The sequence below is a fragment of the Thunnus albacares genome, chromosome 1 (assembly GCF_914725855.1).
Source record: "Thunnus albacares chromosome 1, fThuAlb1.1, whole genome shotgun sequence".
NCBI lineage: Eukaryota > Metazoa > Chordata > Actinopteri > Scombriformes > Scombridae > Thunnus > Thunnus albacares.
Window position 1 is genome coordinate 22,812,574 of NC_058106.1, and position 18,685 is coordinate 22,831,258.

At 37.9% G+C, this 18,685-nt stretch overlaps 1 protein-coding gene across 3 annotated transcripts in view; it reads right to left on the reverse strand.

The window, feature by feature from the left end:
• Positions 1-18,685, reverse strand: part of tub (TUB bipartite transcription factor) — a 45,338-nt gene that overhangs the window by 18,795 nt on the left and 7,858 nt on the right. The window contains exon 1 of one of the 3 annotated variants that reach the window (XM_044350274.1): positions 3,450-4,106. The exons of the other annotated variants lie outside the window; for them this stretch is intronic. Within the exon in view, the coding sequence (XP_044206209.1) occupies positions 3,450-3,487 (38 nt within the window). The 5' untranslated portion in view covers positions 3,488-4,106. Of the gene's footprint in view, positions 1-3,449; positions 4,107-18,685 lie in introns of those variants that run through there. 3 annotated transcript variants of the gene reach the window in all.

The following is an 18,685-nucleotide window of genomic DNA, read 5'->3' on the forward strand; positions in this document are numbered from 1 at the left end:
TCTGTGTGATTAATGAGAACATTATATTGTTTTTCCAGCCCTCTCACTACAACTGAAATTTGCTTTGTAAGCATTAAGTTTTTTAAAGATTCAGATTGCGTCAAAATGTTTCTTCACAGTGTAGTTTTTATGTCATGCAGTCTACCTTTTGATGGCTATTGCTTTACTATGTACAACTTATGACACAGGCACCTGATGATTTTTCTGCATATGCATAATGAATGCAGTATGTCTCTTATTTTATATTCTTACATTAAATGAGTAATATGGGTACGTAAAAGCTTTCATGCATGCAGCCTGACATATTATCAATAATATGACATTCAAAAGATATATGCATATGTTGGTTTATGTATGTATTTACATAAGCAATTTCTGTGATTACTAAAAAGTCATTGCAGGGCCGATAATTACAATATAATTAAGAATCCCAATTTTATATAATTTCATTGTCAGTTTGTTATCTTTCTGCTTGCTTGGTGGCAACTGCGGCAAAGCTCTTTTCATTTCCCACCATGCCATATTGGTGCATGATAAACAAAGCTAACTAAGGTGGTTTGGTTGATGAACATTTTTATACCATTCATACCTCTGTCAACAGCTTGTTAAAGTGACAGTGGATAGTCAGTCTTGCAGCTACAGCGCATAAGATCAGTCAATGAATATCCAGTCTACCTGCAGCTCTTCACTACTGATTCTAGTTTGACAACAAAGGCCCACACAGATGCAATACAAATGTATTTACCTCCCACTCTATGTCAAACATACAGACAAACAAAGCACTCCATGTCTGCAATCAGAGTAATCAAGTGTGAATAGGCATCAGACAGGAAGATAATGACACAGAGCTGTTCCAGTGGGGGTCAAACAGCTCATTATTGTGGAGAGTCTCAGGTCACTCTTGTGCTGCAATACACTGATGTTGAGTTTTACAGGAAGATTTATAATTTGTTAAAGGAACAAATTTATCCTTAAGACAATTTACTGTAATTGCACTGCAATTGAAAATTTAAGGTGGAAATAGTCTGTGTAATGAAGTATAACACTTACAAGTTGAAATCCATCAACTATGACAAAATATGAAAATTCCCAAATGAAACCTGTTCAAGAGAACCTGAGTAACATATTGAAATTGTATAAACAGAATATTTTTAGAAGATTGCAACACTCTAGTTGAGTTCTGAATGTTTAGTTACCAAAGGTTCAACATGACTTTCAAATTTTTTTCTTTTTTTTCAAGTTTTTGCCCATCTGATTAAAAAGTAAGGTTTTTGATTTTATTCAGATTCGACACAGCTAAAACTTAAATTTGTGCACAAATTGGTAGATTTTTTTTAACCTGCCACAAGTGAATTTGGCACTTGGGAGATTGTCCTCTTGACAATTTTCAACTTTTTTTCCCTAATTTTATACGCATCACCAGGTTTTATATGTGTGACAGTCTCTGGCTTGATGATGATTCTGCAGCAGCCCCTGGATACTTTGGAGGACAATTCAATATGCACCCATAAAAAATTCATTTTCATGGTGCAATTCAGGAAAATTGGTTGTAAGAAAATGAATCTGATGAGCACTGCACATATTCAAACTGACCTTGCAAGCAGGAATGTTAATAACAGAGCTAAAACTAACATTAATGGAAAACTAATACAGATTGTGGAACTATTTCTTACATCAGGAAACCTCTGATTAGAATCTCTGAAATGATGAATGTGAAATAAAACAGGATGTTAATTGCATTGATTGACAATTCAGCAATATCACCATTTCTTTTGCCAAGCATTCAGCAACACCTGCTCTCCTACTTGGGTGCCCTTGTCAGAGAAATAAGAAAAGACAGAGATTTGCCCAAGTCTAGTACAACTGAAGTGCTAATCTGGTGAATTTGCTCCCCACAGAGAAGCATTACTTTTCAACTGCTGTTTCTTTGTGTGTATGTGTGTGTTTGGGAGATATGTTTCCTTCATTTTGTTCATTTCTATGAATACATGCGCTGTATATCTCTAATGAAATGAGAGCTACACAGTGCAGCTGTCTGCCTCAACTCTGCACAGAGGCCCATGCATTTTTCATGGCAGCTTCACGGGATGAGGAAAAACTGCTCATTGAGAAACCACCAATCTCTCTGCCCCCACCTTCTCACTGACACTCAAAAGGCACACTTCAAGGGATAATTTTGGATACTGACAATGGCTGATATCATGTTAACATAATTTTTTTTGTCTATCATTTACTTCCATCTCCTATGCATCTTTTCTACAACAAAAAGTGAAGGAGTGAGGAGGCCAAAATGTGTAATGACCCAATAAATGCTATTTGATTTTCCCACTATCAGTCATTGAACTAGTTATTTTTCATTGTTTAAAAGTCAATCTAATGATTTCACTAGATGGTTTTTATACAGAATTAACTTTCTTATTTGATGTAACACCTAAAGTGGATCAGTTCCTCTACAGTCTGTTTCACAAGTTTGAAATAAATTCCATGCAGGTACACTTTCTGCTGTTATCCTGATACAGTCTCATTCTGAAATTTGTGGACAGCCACCGTAACTTATAGCAACCATGAGCCAATGGCATCAAAGTAAGCAGGGAAACCATGGCAATAGGTGCTCAATCAGAGGAAAGAGCCAGCTGCGGTAGTGCTGCAATTGAATGATGAGAGCAGATATAGGTTTTACAGCAAGAGACTGAAAGCTCATTAATGCTCAAGTGTTTCTTATTTACACAACATGCTTTCATCATTTGTACAAATGTCGGGATAAGATTCCCAGTACGATGCAATAAGGATCATATTTGCACACATGCATGCAGGCATGCACGTAAATCACACATTCACACACAAAGGCAGGAAGTTTCTCAGTGATTTACAACCCAGTAAAAAATATGTAAAGACATGAATGTGATCCTACATACCTAATCACAGTGAAAACACTATTTTTGAATCAGATTATTTATAGGGATGATCAATTTAACAGTTCAAGGAAAGAAAATATTTTCTGCCTGTGAACTAGATTAAGACTTCAATAGTTCTTGCAGGTGAAATTCTAGGATTCACTTTTGTTCGTGTTTGTTTCTGTGGTGTTCTTTTAAAGAAGACCCTCAGTCTAAAACATACAGTACCAGTCAAAAGTTTGGACACACCTTCCCATTCACTTGAATGAGAAAGTGTGTCCAAACATTTGACTGCTACTGTAAATATGAACATTTTCCCACAAAATATGTTCCCAATATTATGCCACAAAATACAATTCTAGTTCCAACCATGCATTAGACATTGTTTGCTTTTACTGTGTCAATTCAGTGTTACCACTATCAGTCTGATCTTCTTGTCAGACACTCACACAATTAAACACCTGCTCAGATACACATGCACACACACTAACGCACACTGCTTCAAAAGATGAACACTGTGCCCTTTCCTGAATTCTCAGGAATGTGGTACAGTACCTGTAGGGGATCCAGTCGGAGGAGTGCTTGGAGCTCATTCTGTATCAATCACTCTGACTGCTGCTGCCTAACTGCGAGGCTAACGGCCTGCAACAGCACCAGTGCAAGTGGCTACGGGGTCTGAGGACAGCAATCACAGCCAGAGAGCCCACATAGCCTGTTCATCCTCTGCACACAGCCCTATATCCCCAGCCTGCCTGTGTTTCTTCGTATGTCCTCTAGTTGTAGGGCAGCAGATGACTAACAATCCAGACCGAAAGCCGCACTCCTCAGTCATGTACAATGAGCACATGAAATAGCCGTTTTCTTCTATCCCATGTGTACGCTTCCAGTCAATGCCTCTCCTCTTCCCTGCTCCCATCCGCTGCCTCTGCTCCTGCTCTGCGCTGGCTCTCTTCCCTTGCTCTCACTCTTTAGGCTGTATCTAAATCTCCCTCCGTTTCTTGCCCTTTAAATCCCCCCTCCCTTCCTCCTCTCTTTCCAAATCTCGCTCTCTGCCTCTTTGCCCAATCTATCTCTCGTTATCTCCCGTGCAGCATCACCTACAGCAGCATCAAATGCAAAGCCTTAAGTGAAAAAGGAGACAAAAAAAGGGTTATGGAGAATCCCCTTTGTCTTGCCTCTTTCATGTTTATTCTACGCTATTTCTGCACAGTGCCACCCCCCTCTCCAATGCAAGAATAACCTACATGTAGACCTATTCTCTCTCTCTCTCTCTCTCTCTCTCTCTTCCTCTCTCTCTCTCTCTCTCTCTCTATGTATCTTTCTAGCGCAATGTCTGTGTTGCATGAGGCATGCAAAGCAGGGACTCAGATGTGTTTTCTGGACCATAATTTATTTATTCTCTCAGAGTAACAGGCATTAGCATATGACTGCGCAGACTAGTGTTAACAGCCTTTAATTCAACACTCTCTACAGCTAGACAAAGGCACCCTGTGATAGTGCCACAGCTCTGAACCTCTCTCACACACATCTGCTTCCGCCCTCCGTCTGCCGCCCCTCACTGTCACCACACAAACACACATCACTCACTGTGTTCCCAGGGTTATTCAAGAGTCCATCTATAGACAGTTAAACCAAGCAGCTTCCTTGTAACGAAACTGCTTTACAAGGAGGTGATTCAAGTCAGCTTCATCAACGAGCAAATATCTCAGTTTTAAGTGTGTGATCCACGTGTGCTGATTTTGAGTGTGAAATCATCTGCAACAACTTAAAAATGATTGGGTGAAGAAAATCAATTGCTAGTGGGTGAAGATGAAAGCATCTTGCTCCCTGCAAAACAGCCTCAGGCTTAGTCTTTCAATTTCTGCATTTCATCATCTGTATGTTGCACCAATTCCTGAGTTTAATTCACATGTATTTGGGACATTCGATGCAACAAACCATTCTGAAATACACAAATATGTGAAATGTGTTGAAGCTCAAAGTGTGAAGTTCACTCTCTCAAGGTCAGAATTTGCACAATGTGCTGAGCAGATTGGACACAGTGTGTTACATGGTACAGCTGTAACAAAGCATTAAGCATTGCACAAAATGTTATTTAAGCAAAGACAAGTCAAACAGTGCAGTCACTATTAAGGGCATTCAAGCGTATTCCCTCAATTATTTATTGCACGCCTAAAAACAAGCATCACTGATAGAGTTTAGTGGTAGACTGCCAAAGTAAACCAGTAGGAAAATGAAACGGCAGTGAAAACCAACAGGGAAATAGACACAATGCTGTTTCAGAAAAACACAAAATCTGTGTTTTAAATGAAAGATTGATGTGTTAAAATAAACAGCTCAAAGCCTGTGGAATAAGCAAGCATGAAATTCAATAAAATGAACGATAACCAACATTTAATATCTAAGAAAGCCGAGAACCGTGCTTGCAATTATTTTTTGAATGCCATTATCTCGAGATCACAAGTTAATTATTTTGTCACCTCAAGAAAACAAGCTTTGTTATCTCGAGGTAATGAGATAATCAACCCCTTATCACGAGAAAACAAAAAGTTGTTTCCTCTCATTACTTATTCTTATTATTAGATCAGGAGTCCCATGCCAGCATGCATAGATGGCGTCTAGACAGCTGTAGCAACTGATTTAAGCTGAAAATGTCAGACCAAGGAGCACTCATTATTATTAGCAGCACCTTTATTAATGACATCTGTGTCACGGCCAAATGGCAGGTCATAATATGATGGGATGTTTCATGTAGGAGAAGTACCAAACAAAACCGTTCAAGCATTTTCATTTCATTAGACTTAATGAGAGAAAGGAAATACGAGCGGAGAGTAGGAATAAGAACTAACATATGACAGATTTGAACCCACATCCTTAAGAGCCACCTGAAGATTTCTTGTGCTTGATCTAAATAGTTGAGCTATTCATGTGAGGGAGACGTGGAGAAGAGAAGACAGGAATGAACAAATGAGAATGAGCTTCACCTGTGATAAATCTCATGAGAAATTATCTCATTATCTCGAGAAATTGAGAGATAACGAGGTAAATGAACTAGTGATCTTGAGATAACGGCATTAAAAAAATAATTGCAAGCACAGTCCTTTTAAAGCAAAGCTAGGCTTTTGCTGACAAATATATACAAATTAAACACTCACTGTCTGCACAGTCTGTACTCCAATTAAAAGGTTGATCTTTTGTTGTGTCTATAGTATTTGCACTGTACAAGACAAAAAGGACAAATATGATGATAAAAATCAGTGGGCTCTAAATATATCACTCCCAAATTAAATTACACAAATATTTACAACACACTGTACAGTATACTGATAATTGGCACAGACAATTAGCTTGAAATGAAAAAAAAATGGCCAAAAAAACCCACCAACCTACAGCATGAAAGCCTACTGCAACTGCTTTACTGAAAACATAACGAAACATTGATTGCACGCTCTAATGGTATGGCCTTTCAAAAATGTCAAGTCACAGAGGTGTTTCACTTAGACTCAAATAGAAAGAAAGTGTTGGCATAATAGACAACAGTAGTAAAGTAAATGAGCCTGTATAATGTTCCAAACAAATCAATCCCTCACACTTTGTTTGTCCCACCATGTCACAGACCACCAGTGAGCGGTGTTTAAAATAAAATGGAGGACTGGGGAGTCAAGCAGATTATGTTTTTTAAGAATGTTGTATAATGGAGGATTGTTGTGGTACATTTTTATTTTATCATGTGAATTTATTATCTAGTAAAGAAGTTTGTTACACTGCTCTATAATACTACATTACTGAGAAACAAGTTGACAACAGTTTGTATTTTACTTAAGTGGGCAGCAGAGTCAGATGTTCCTCCTACACAGCTCTGATGCTGTTTCTTCTGCTGTTTCTGTAGGTTTCCCTACACAGTAAAAAAAAATGTTAGTTTACCCCCAACTAACTGAGTTTTTGTGTCACATCCCAGGAGACCCATGTTCTGTGGTTTATAATGCAATTAAGGGATGAACAACCAAAGCATGATAATAAAAAAAATAACATAGTTGTAATTACCATGTATTTGGGAAACAAGAAGACATCTTGTCTAAGGTACTGATTCCCCACCTGCCTTGATGTCTATGGGGAGCGGGGGCCAGGGAAAGCGGAATGCTACACAGAGATTCATTAAGCGTGGCTGTTACAAACAGAAATTACTAAGCAACTAAACTACTAAACTGGTAGTGAGATGAAAGTAGATGACTGTAAATTAAGTGTAGCTGACTGTTAGAGAGCCTCTGTAGTTAATGGCGTGTGACGTGCATATCAGCTTGTGTGATGAAAGTGGAAGTAAATGGAACAAGCCACTCTCCTGAGGAGCAGGTGTACACACAGCACCCTGCTTAATATTTGATGCTGGAGGACGGACTTTGAAGTTTGGCTTTGGTCATGAAAAGAGTTAGACGTGAGAGGGAGGCTTACAAGACAAAAGTGTATTCTCCGTACCACTGGACTCAGCAAACAGAGCACTTTCTTTTCCATTTCTTCCCTCTGGCCCTATAGTCATTACAGCATTAAACAGAAAATGATAAGATCTTCTCGACAAATTTAATTTTTCCAGGCCAGAATTTGTACAGTCTTCCCAGAGGCATTTTATTGTTGGTAACAGGAGGCCAGCAGTATCTGTAATTATAATAATTGTCCTGGCACAGAAGGCACACACTGATGTGAAAATGGATCTCTGGCTTGTGTCTGCCTGCCTTAATCAGACGGGCTGAAACGCAGCTGCAGAGCACACAACCTTAGTAATATAGCAACCTGATCAGGCATGCAGGACTTGCGCCAACTGAAGAGTGACATTTACAGTACCAGTCAAAAGTTTGGACACATTTTCTTATTCAGTTGAATAGGAAGGCATGTCCAAACTTTTGACTGGTACTGTACCTTTGCACGAGTCTGTGTATAAATATTTGTATGTTTTTATCACACTCAAATCAACCAAACCCTCATGTTACTACACAGAAGCCTCAGTTTCACAAGCCTTACTTCTTCTATCCTGAGTGATCTGGGAGGCTGTTTCCAAAATGCAAAAACAAACATTGTGAACATGTTTTTCTGGTGTGCCAACACAAACATGTATTTGAAACTTTGGTATTATATAACCGTGGTTTAATATTTTCCTGCTTCAATTCCTACTTCCATGTTTCCTCAACCTCTGACTGGCCGGATCCACAGCAACTATTTGCTGTCATGCATCACAACTCAGAGGCATCCTCCTTCAAAAGACAGCCTGGAGGAAAACAGGCTACTCCTCCCCCTAAAATCATGGTTCACTATTGCCATTTTCACCCATAGCTTAACAGATTTCAAAACCAGTGGTGCTCGGGCGGTTGTTCTCAACTTGTTCTCAAGTTGATCAAGTGACTTTTCCTGTCAAAACATGAATGGTGAAAAATTTACTATTGTAATTAGAAATATGGGCATCTTTCACTGTTCTATCACATTTGTGAATGATTGCTATTTCCTATGCAATGACTGACAACATGCCCAGGATGCTAAGAACAAACAGTGGAGTTTGTGGCTGGTTTCCATTATTTGCACCGCCATGACCAATGATGCACCATTAACAACAATCATGCAATGAGTCTGTGATACTGTAAATTGCAATAGAAAATCTGCTTGTGTTCTCCAGAGTCAAGCAAGAGAAAACTGCCTTTCTCTGCTACATTTGAAGAAGCCATAAATGCAACAGCCTCGTCAAACTCTTATGACGTATTCAGCCTTGAAATGTGCACTTTGAAGGAGGCAATTAGGACACAGCTCAAGAAGTGAGTCACTGACTGCATCCACATTACGTCACATCACACACAGGAGCGTGCTGCACTTCAGAGAGACTGGAGGCGAGCCAAGGGATCCTGTCAGCAATAAGTTGGTGTAAGCTAAATAAGCCCTGCCTCCGCTGGGCTTAACAGGATAGATGGTACTTATTATGGCTCACCTGTTTAATTATGTATATACAAAACAGTTCAATGTCAGAGGAATGAACAGGCGACAACTGATATCAGATGGTGCAACATCTTGTAAGTGAGTGCAACTTGATGTTGGATATAATAGGTTTTGGAAGCTAAACAAGCTTTACTGTACACACCTCTGAGTTACTAAAAACCCCTCTCATGCAAGAGCTTTGAAAGTGTTAAGACACAGTTGTATTCATACCTGAAGACACCATGATCCTATGAAAACAACACTAAGCAAACACTTTTTCAGTAGTGCATATCCTAGAAAAAAACTAAAAAAAACAAGCTATTGCTCCTTCTTCTCACTTAGGAAAGAGACCAGAAACTGACAAATTAAACAGTAAAAGGACAAATGCTTTCAAGCCTTTCAAAACTGTGATTGAATTGCATATCAAAACCACTTCTGAGAGTCCACTTGAGAGGCCATTTCCAAATCTCAGTCATAATCAGATAACATTTGATTGTTCAATTCATACCACTTTTTCAATCATTTCCCACTGAATTAAACATGTAAAATGCAACATCAGAAAAGCTGGTTACACACTTTCATCCAGGAACAGCCCACAGAGGCCTTCTATAGTGTGAATCAGCAGCAGCCTGGCAGCGGATGATATCATCATTCATGGATGGAAACCTCGAAAAATGTATTTATGCAAGAAATCTATCCAAAATTGATGGTGGGCGGCTAAAAATTTTTTTAAAAAAGCCAGTCTTTGAAGGTTGCTGTGAGGCATTTTGTATAAACAGTGGCATCTTTATTTTAAGGAGAGTTTTAAATCTTAGAGAAAGAGAGGAAGACAGAAACAGAGAGACGTGTGTGAGTGTGAGTGAAAAGTCAATCTCACAGCTTCAGAGACGCAAAGAGTGAGACACTGTGTGTGAGCTTTTGCATGAAAAGAATGAAAAGTGAATGAGCATACTGGCTTTTGTCCAGTATTGATTGAATCTGACATGCGCACTCTATTGATTCCCTCTAATATGGGCAACATAGTCTTTGCTGGTAACAATAAATTGCGGATCATTTGAATTTATAATTGTGTCACGTTTTCGAGGACCACTTCTGTTGTAAGAGTGTCACATCAAGCTATTTAAAAACCATGTGCATCTGCGACTGTGTGTGTGTGTGAGTGTGTGTGTGTGTGTGTGTGTGTGTGTGTGTGTAGTGGTTTCTGTTTTCAAACTACTGTATATCACAGTGTGAAATTAAGCTGAAGAATCAGCAAGTGGGTGAAAGTACAGACACACATGTACACACACAGAGAGAGGAGAGACCTTGTATCAACATAAATCCCTGTATCTCATCTCTCAGTGCCCAACAGAGGGCATGCATAAAACATGATTTGGATTAGAAAATGTCACGCTGGATGAAACAGTGCCCCAGTGTCCCAGAGAGGCAACTAGATGGACTGCTTCAATACACCAAAGTTCCTTTGCATCCTCTCCTCCAAAGTGCAGCTAGCAATACGCATCTGCATGTTCTGGATACATTTCTGCTTTTGTTATCGCTACATTCCTCTGAAATGTCTTGACATGTTATACACTAGCTGTAAATTCTGCTATTTATATTCCTGATACTGATAACAGCTTGCTATGAACTCTTGCAAATTCACTATATCAATAAAATTACACACAGATGTACCAGTTTTTGCAGATTCTACTAATTTCAATATTCAGTTGTCTTCTTCTCAGACAAACGTGATTATGTTCCAATGAAAAAAGTTAAAAGAGGTTGAAGAATTACAGTATCTTCCCTTAAACAGTTTCAAAGCTATTCTCAATCTGTAAATACAGATTTTATGAATGATTTACCGCCTGTATTACAGCACATTCATAAATCCTGACTGTCAGTGAAGGATGATATTACAGTCAAATGTCATAAAACAAGTAGACATGTTTTACAACTCTGTGCACTAACAAAAAAAAATATGGCTGCAAGCTGAAGTTCACCAACAGAGATAGACACACATTTAATAAGGTATTTGCTAAATATTACATAAACACTGCCTTATTAATACCCAGCCATCTGAATCAATCCCTCTGTGAGACAACCTGAACAAAGACTATATGTCTTGAGCTTTGCTAAATTGGTATTTATGGCAGGCTTTCCATTTGGAAACCACTTGTATCCAGGGGCAACAGACAAAGATGCACAGCTTAGTATAATAAGAAGCACAAACCTCAGTATGGACTGATGAGTCATCTCCCACATTTTCCCTCTGTATATACAGATGTGTTTACATTTCTAGAAAGCCAAATTACGTCTTAAACTCAGTCATTTGCAAGCAGTTAAATATGCAGTCCTTTGTTTGTACATGGTTCATTTTCTAGCTGTTAAAAGTACACTCCCTGGTTTTGTTTTAGTGTTAAGTTCCTCCTTGCTAACTTTTGATGTTTGGAAACTAAGCGGTGAACTGTGCTTTTGCTAGAACAAAATCAGGGAGTTAATCTTTGCAAAGTAAGTCAAGGATATTTTAATTATCCACATACAGTTAATGTATCCATCATTTTATATTTCTCCAGCAAGCTGTTTAAGCTTTACTTTATATTCTGCACATAGCACATGTTTATAATATTGTCAAGAGAAAAGAGAGTACTCATTTTATAAAACCACATTTTACACTCTTTACACATACACATTTTCATTATGTTGTTTGAGCAATGCCAGACCATAAAAAGTAAAACAATCAGAAGCATAATTTGTTCTTTTCAAAGGTTAATGACCTATCTTTGGTTCAAACAGAGGATAAGAGCCCAATCCCACACACACTGACGCACACAGATTGTACTTCACACCCTGCTGACAGAAAGACAGCAGAGAGGCAGAGATGTTAAATGAGAGTGTCGTCTTGTCAGGTGCTGTATCTATCTGTGTCTATCTTTAGAGGATCATAAGCATGTGACTCACTTTTTCTAAGCTGTTTCTGGTCATACTTAGTTCCCAAAATATCTATCTTCTTTACATTTTATCTACATTTTAGCTTTTAAATGAGTTGTATAATGCCACACACGCACAGCCATCATCTCTAGTTTCGGAAATTTCCCTGTAATTACGTACAATGAATCAGATGAACTACTTAGCATAGATAAAAGCAGAAAATAGTGAGCCCTAGGATGCCAAAAATCTGTACTGAACTGTAGCCTTAAATGACAGTGTGTTTTTGGCCCTCATCCTTCTCATCGCACACACTCAATCAGGCAGTTCACTATGAAGTCATGTTCAACTGAAATACCTTTCCATGAAAAATAAAGCTGACTGTGTTATTCTGACTCTTGGATAATTTCATGGATGACAGAGCAGTGCTAATGAATGTTTTTAATTCCATGGACATAAGCAGAGATGGAGGTAGTGTTGTATCCTAACTAGGCATCTTTGTGAGAAGGAGGTGGCGGCTGATGTCTCTCTCTGTGTGTCACACTGTTCCTGTGGCCATGGCAACAGCGGAGACTAATTATCATTTAAAAGCTCACTGGTAGGCTTTTTAACCGTAATATCTGCTTCAAGAAAAGACACACATGCAGAAACACAAACACGTCACCACCTTTCCAGTTTCCATAGCTGTGATTAATTAACATCTGGCCTTGCCTGCGGTGTACAGTAACATCACTGCACTGCTGTTGTTAGTGGCAGTGTTTATTTTTCTTGACCAACAGGGGGACTCATTGACCAGTGATAAAAATGTGTAGTGATGACTCATGGACACATGGAGGAGCTGTACAATAGCTCAAGCGTTGCATTTCCAGCTTTTCAACTGCAGCTTCACAGTTCTTGGGAAGGGAGGGGACTCCACAGTTACTGGAAACACACATTTGATGCCGTTTACAAGAGCTAACTGCACCTAAATTATATGGAAAAGAAACTTGCTAAACACCCCTTGCGTGTCTCATTCCTGTATTTGTCATTGTAAATTATGAGTATTTTAAAGTAACAATGTACTTAGATTTACAAAGATATCTTTATGTTTACAGTGCTGGGCCAGCAGAAACTGTGTGGGGGATAAAATGCATCTTCAGCCAGGCTTTTATCTTTTTGTGTCTTCTTAAAATTCTCAACTCTCTGCTGTTTAAAGCAACAAAATGCAAAATACGTATAACTGACAATCACATCATATCATGGTCATTAAAAGCAGATGTGACGGACTGAACATCAAGACATATTGAGCATCGCCAGGTCCACATGTTTTGCTTGCCTAGTCATGCCAGTGGCTATGAAAAAATTTTGCATTCACTGAATCATTGCAGAACAGCCTGTTCTGTATTTTTGGACTTCGGTTTCCAATTTATACAGTGAGAAACTCATTAAGTGTTCAAGAATCAGAGTCAACAGAAGACAAATTGTTCAAAAAAAGGAAAGAAGTAGTGTAGAAGTAGTGACAGAAGTGTGTGTGTACCCTGTGTAACGTGTCTGTGCATGTTTAAATCTGCTCGATCTTGCTATTCGTTTAGATACCTTCATAGGTACTGACATTATTTTACTTCAGAAGACATGGAGGGGAGAAGCAAATGGAATTCACACAAGCAATGAAAGACTTCCTGATATAAGATAATAAAGCCAGTGGGGATACTTACATTGCAATCTAAATGAATATATAATTAATGACTGTATGACAGAGTTCATTCATACGGCTAGTTTCCAAACTTCCCCAAACCATGTCTTAGTGTCTGCTCAGCTTCTGTTTAAGTCTTTAAAGAAGACCAGCTGTTCTCTCCATGTTGAACAGATCAGTGTAATCCTCAAACTATCTATTAATCATAGGATATTGGTTTTCATATGGTTTATGGCCCTAAAGTTCATCAGTATTATGACAGGAGGCAGTCAATGGTAAATTATGACACCACTCATGGTGCATACTAAATCCCTTTTTCTTTGAAGGTCTGTAAAATTGAAATGTTTTAAGACTGATAATTGCAAAATGAGTCTAGTTAGAGGAAAACTGATGTCAGTTTTATAATCAAAGTTATAATTGACATACATGTGGCATGTCAACTACACAACATCAGCAGGTGTATGTCATTTGAATTGTGTATATTAATAAATAGCTTTTGAAGCCAAGTCCAGTGATACAGTTTGAATCTGTGATAAGTTAAAACAAACATATCGAAAATGATTAGTATATTAGTTCAGTATTAAATAAATAAATGAGACATAATAAATAATAAAGAGACCCAGGACAGTGTCTGTTATGTGATTGGCTGTTGCTTTGATGTGACTAAGCAGTCAGCCAATCACATAACTGGTTCTGCCTGGTTTGTCTTGATTGACAGACAAAAACTGATCATGAGTTGCATGAGATAAAACTCTAACAAAGAAAGATTGTGCTGTGAAATAAAAACAGACTAACACAGACTAAGAAATGAGTTAAGTTTTAAATTTTCAGGCAATTACTTCTCAATTTCATGTACAGATTTTGTTGCATTTATTCATATAATTATTTATTTCATAATAAATAATTTCTTTATTTAATTCTGAATATCATTAAATCTGCACTCAAAAGCTCCAACAAATGCATGTTCTCTGGCTAAATAATAAGAGCAGTTTTTCTACATGTTGTTATTTTCTCCTTCTCACTACGCATTATCAATATTCTGACATATGTAACCATACAATGCATCAATATATTCAACATGGAGCAGCAGCAAACACTAAACTCCCACAGTACGATCTTTCAGACACATCCAGACAACAGTCTGTTCCATGTGATGAAGGGACAGAGGGAGATAAGACTGCATGTGTTCACACTTACACAGCCTGCTCATGGATGGGAGATACATAATTACACACTCCACACACACACACACAGTCGTATATCTCAAAAACTTAATACCACTTCTCAATTTCACACCATGATGTTTCACCATAGCAACCATCTCCAGAGGCATATCCCACACACATGCACCACTGGTACAGAGCTATGGACGAGAGCTGAATAAAAGAATAGCAAGAGGGAGCAGAATCTACATATTTTATATTTGTAGGACTTCACAAAACAAAACAAAAAAACAAACAGAAAAAATATCGTAATAGTCCAATAAAAGCAAATATAAAAACCCTAAGTAACAAAGGGGTGAATCTGACAGTAAAAAGATTAAAGACATGAGCCTATAAAAACTAATTTTAAGGAGGAATTTGACAGAAGGCACATTTACATTTCATCTGAGATTTTAAAACATATTAGCTGACAAACTAGGGCTGTGTATTTGCTCATCTGTTATGTATAATGCATAATCTTATAAGAGACCAAATCGTGATAGTCCACAGGTAATGCATGCTGGAGAAGGAATTTCCTATGCGCAAGGTTAGAGAATAAATTGATTAATAAGGAACACTGATGGAGAGCAAGAAGGGAATATAACAGTTCAAGAGATAGGGAGATGAGTTAATTAATTAGTAGCACATGGAATCGATGAGGGAAGGATAATGGTCTTGCTATAATTGTTTTCATCACCTTACTTGGTGCCAACAGAATGTCAAATTTCTCTCCTGGTGATGTGCTACAGTGTAATTTCTGCTCATATTTTGATCACATTTCAAAATCTGCTCACTATCACGCACACAATTTGTTGAAATAATGAAATGTAGGCCTTGTACAATGATTTCTGGTTTTGAATGCATTTAGTTAGCTGATGGTAAGAGCCAAAAAGGCTGTGTTCAAATTAAATCAATGGAATGTAGGTAGTAAAAAAAAAGTTGATAGAATGCAGAAAATAGTGTCCTGGAAGATTGGGTTTTAAAAATCCTTCTTTTTTCCTTTCATTTCTTTCACATGCAAAACTATCATTACAACAATACATCTTAATAATCTTGTCAAGTTACTGATAAATTAAAAATTCCCTCAGCCCTACACAAACCCAATACACTAAAATGCCCTAAAGTTTGATATGGTTAGCAAGCAACTGCTTATTTACACATCCAGCAGACACAGAGCAACATTATCATTAATGTGGGGTTCCGTTGGTCACCTGACAAATGTCAATTCAATATTCATTCCTTCTCCTTCACAATATTTCCTGAGGGAAATATTGGTATCTTTAGCTGCTAGACACTCCATTACTTTCACTAGCTAGTCACTGAGCAGAGCAGGTAGCACACAGTACAATGGGTTTTTACCAGTCCAGAGCTTTTTCACTGAAAACAGCTGCCTGCTGCTGGAACACAGTTGATGAGAGCTGAGTTGCAGACCGTGAACCAAAACAATATGTTCAAGAACACTAAAAAGCTTGGTAGGGCTGAGAGGAACTGCAGAATTAATTATCATTTTCTGTGGATTCATCACTACAAGCAACCCCCTTCACATTACACCTAGTAATTTTATCCATAGTATGGATTTACAATATAATAATAAACAGATCAGTTACTGCAGCATTAATGATTTTCATTTGCAAGTCCAGCATGTGTGTCATGTGTGTCTCTAGAGTAACTGTATATCTGTATTTACGTATATGTATATACAGTATTTATCATAGAAAATGACAGAAAATGAATGTGTTCACATGTGTATGTCAGTACCTGCATAAATATATGACTTTCACCTTTGAAGATATGCCTCTGACACTAACCTGTATCTGATGCATATCAAGGTGAAACAACATAAGTACATTATATTTGCTGCAGCAGGCTGCTTTTCATATTGAACATACTGATGTTTAAAATGTGAGATTTTGTTTAGAATCTAAAGATAAATTGAACATATGTATGCCATGTGTTTAAGTAAGAAATAAATTGAATATAACAGCTGATGGCGCACAAGACACACAAAGATAATGAATATTGCGCGATGATTGCCTATTACACATTGAATTTTTAATATGGAATTAAATCTGAGTCCAGTTCAGTAAAAGTCAGGGAGAGGTGCAGGCTCCTCATTGACACAAAGTATTACTCCAATAAAGTAGTACCATTCTGCAGTATTTGCCATCACTTCTTGGTTTTTTTTGTTTTTTTGCTGGAGCAGCCATCTATAGCCAAGGGCACAGCTGGGTTGTCATGCTGATCCAGACTCCTGTTCCAAAGGCACACCTGCTGCTGAAAGGGTAATTTGACATAAATCCACTTTGATGTGAAGGAGAACCAACAACCTCTCTCGTTTTAATAAGACAGCAAAAGCATCAAAGTGAAGAGGCTACAAACACTGTCATGTCACTTGTATAGTGATTATGAAAAATGAACAGAGACGATGCTATTCCTTTGATGAAAAATGGAGGATTTGTTTTGGTCAGAAATGCCGGGATGACAAAGAGAGTACCTTCAGTGATGGCATTTGGTGATACTCCACAAACATTTCTCATCAGCCAGCATAGATTTGAAAGTGAAGAAGTTAAACACTGAGACCCGGAGGGTGTATTAGTTCCAACTGTCATTTTGTATTTTAATTTGTATTTATGGTATTTAACATAATAAAGAAAAGCTCCAGACACGTTTCATTACATTCAGTATAAAAGACTGGAATAATAATTGTGTCTGCAATTAGTTAAAAAATTAGATCCCTCTCTTTCCAGAATCTATGAATAATATTTTTACCACATTCACAATCTTAAGCTTGGAGACAAAGGCAACCAGTTTCTAGGCTGCTGGCAAATAATGCCTTCCTACGCAGGCTGGGAACCAACACAATGTTTAGAGATTAACAACAAGGCACGATTATATATTTCTTTTCACATTAGATATGGACCACTAAGAAATTCTTGAAGGTTTGAAAAATTGCCCCACACAAACACCTCCACACACATCTGCAGCACAGACACTCTCTCTCACTCTTCAAAGATGGTCTTTTCAAACACTTCAGAGTAAAGATAATCATCAAGTGTCACTGGGAGACACTTAAGAAGCTCCTGGACGTGTAGCTGATTGTCCGTTGTCATCTGCATCTAAAATGTATGACATTTAGACACACAATTAAGAGAGAGAACAGCAAAAATAACTATAACTTGCTATGAGTTAGATATTTCCTGCACCCAAAGACTGATAACAATCAAAAACTAATTACAAGATTTACGATATTTGTGTTGTAGGTCTTTTTTGTGTGTTTAACAAACTACAAGCATCACAAGTTTTCTTAAATGATGTAACCAATGCCCATTGGACGCTAAACCCAACTAACACATGCAATTTAACATCATCGACCAGATGTGGAGAATAAAATCTTTTTAAATTCAATTTGAGTCATTATATTCATGTAATTGTCCATACAATTCAAAGGTTTTGGAGTTTTTTATTCACAATTTGTGAGTTAAACCACAGACCTTCATTCAAGCCCATCACATCAACTGAGTGTAATTAAATAAGACAGCCAATGGAAAGTCTGCAGGGTGTCCTTAGGGTGATGGGTATGTTTTGTTAGTGTGATTTATGAGTGATGAATACAGTTTATATACAGTGGTGATAAGGCTAACACCTCTATAATAGAGTGGTAATTTAGAACAATTTTTTGATGATTTAGGGATAGGTTTAATGATGGTCTTATACCAATGAGAAGGGAATAACGTCAGAATAAAAAAAAAAACCCTGTAACAACTAAGATAGGACTTGAAATATCTTAGGTGACCTCAGCTTTAGTTTCCTGAATTTACTCTCTTCAATATTTTTTTAAATCTCCTTACAAAAAGTATGACCTGTCTGCCTGTATACAATGTATACTCAGCCACAGTGTCTGCCAGTATCTGGAATTAGCACCCATCTAGGAAATTATCCCCCAGCACTCCAAAGTTGCCAGTTCACCTCACATCAGGCACCTTTTCTTTCCAAGCTTGTGGCCTGCCAGCATCGCCGCAGCACAGCAGACAGTAACCACTTCCTCACATCAACAGAAAGCC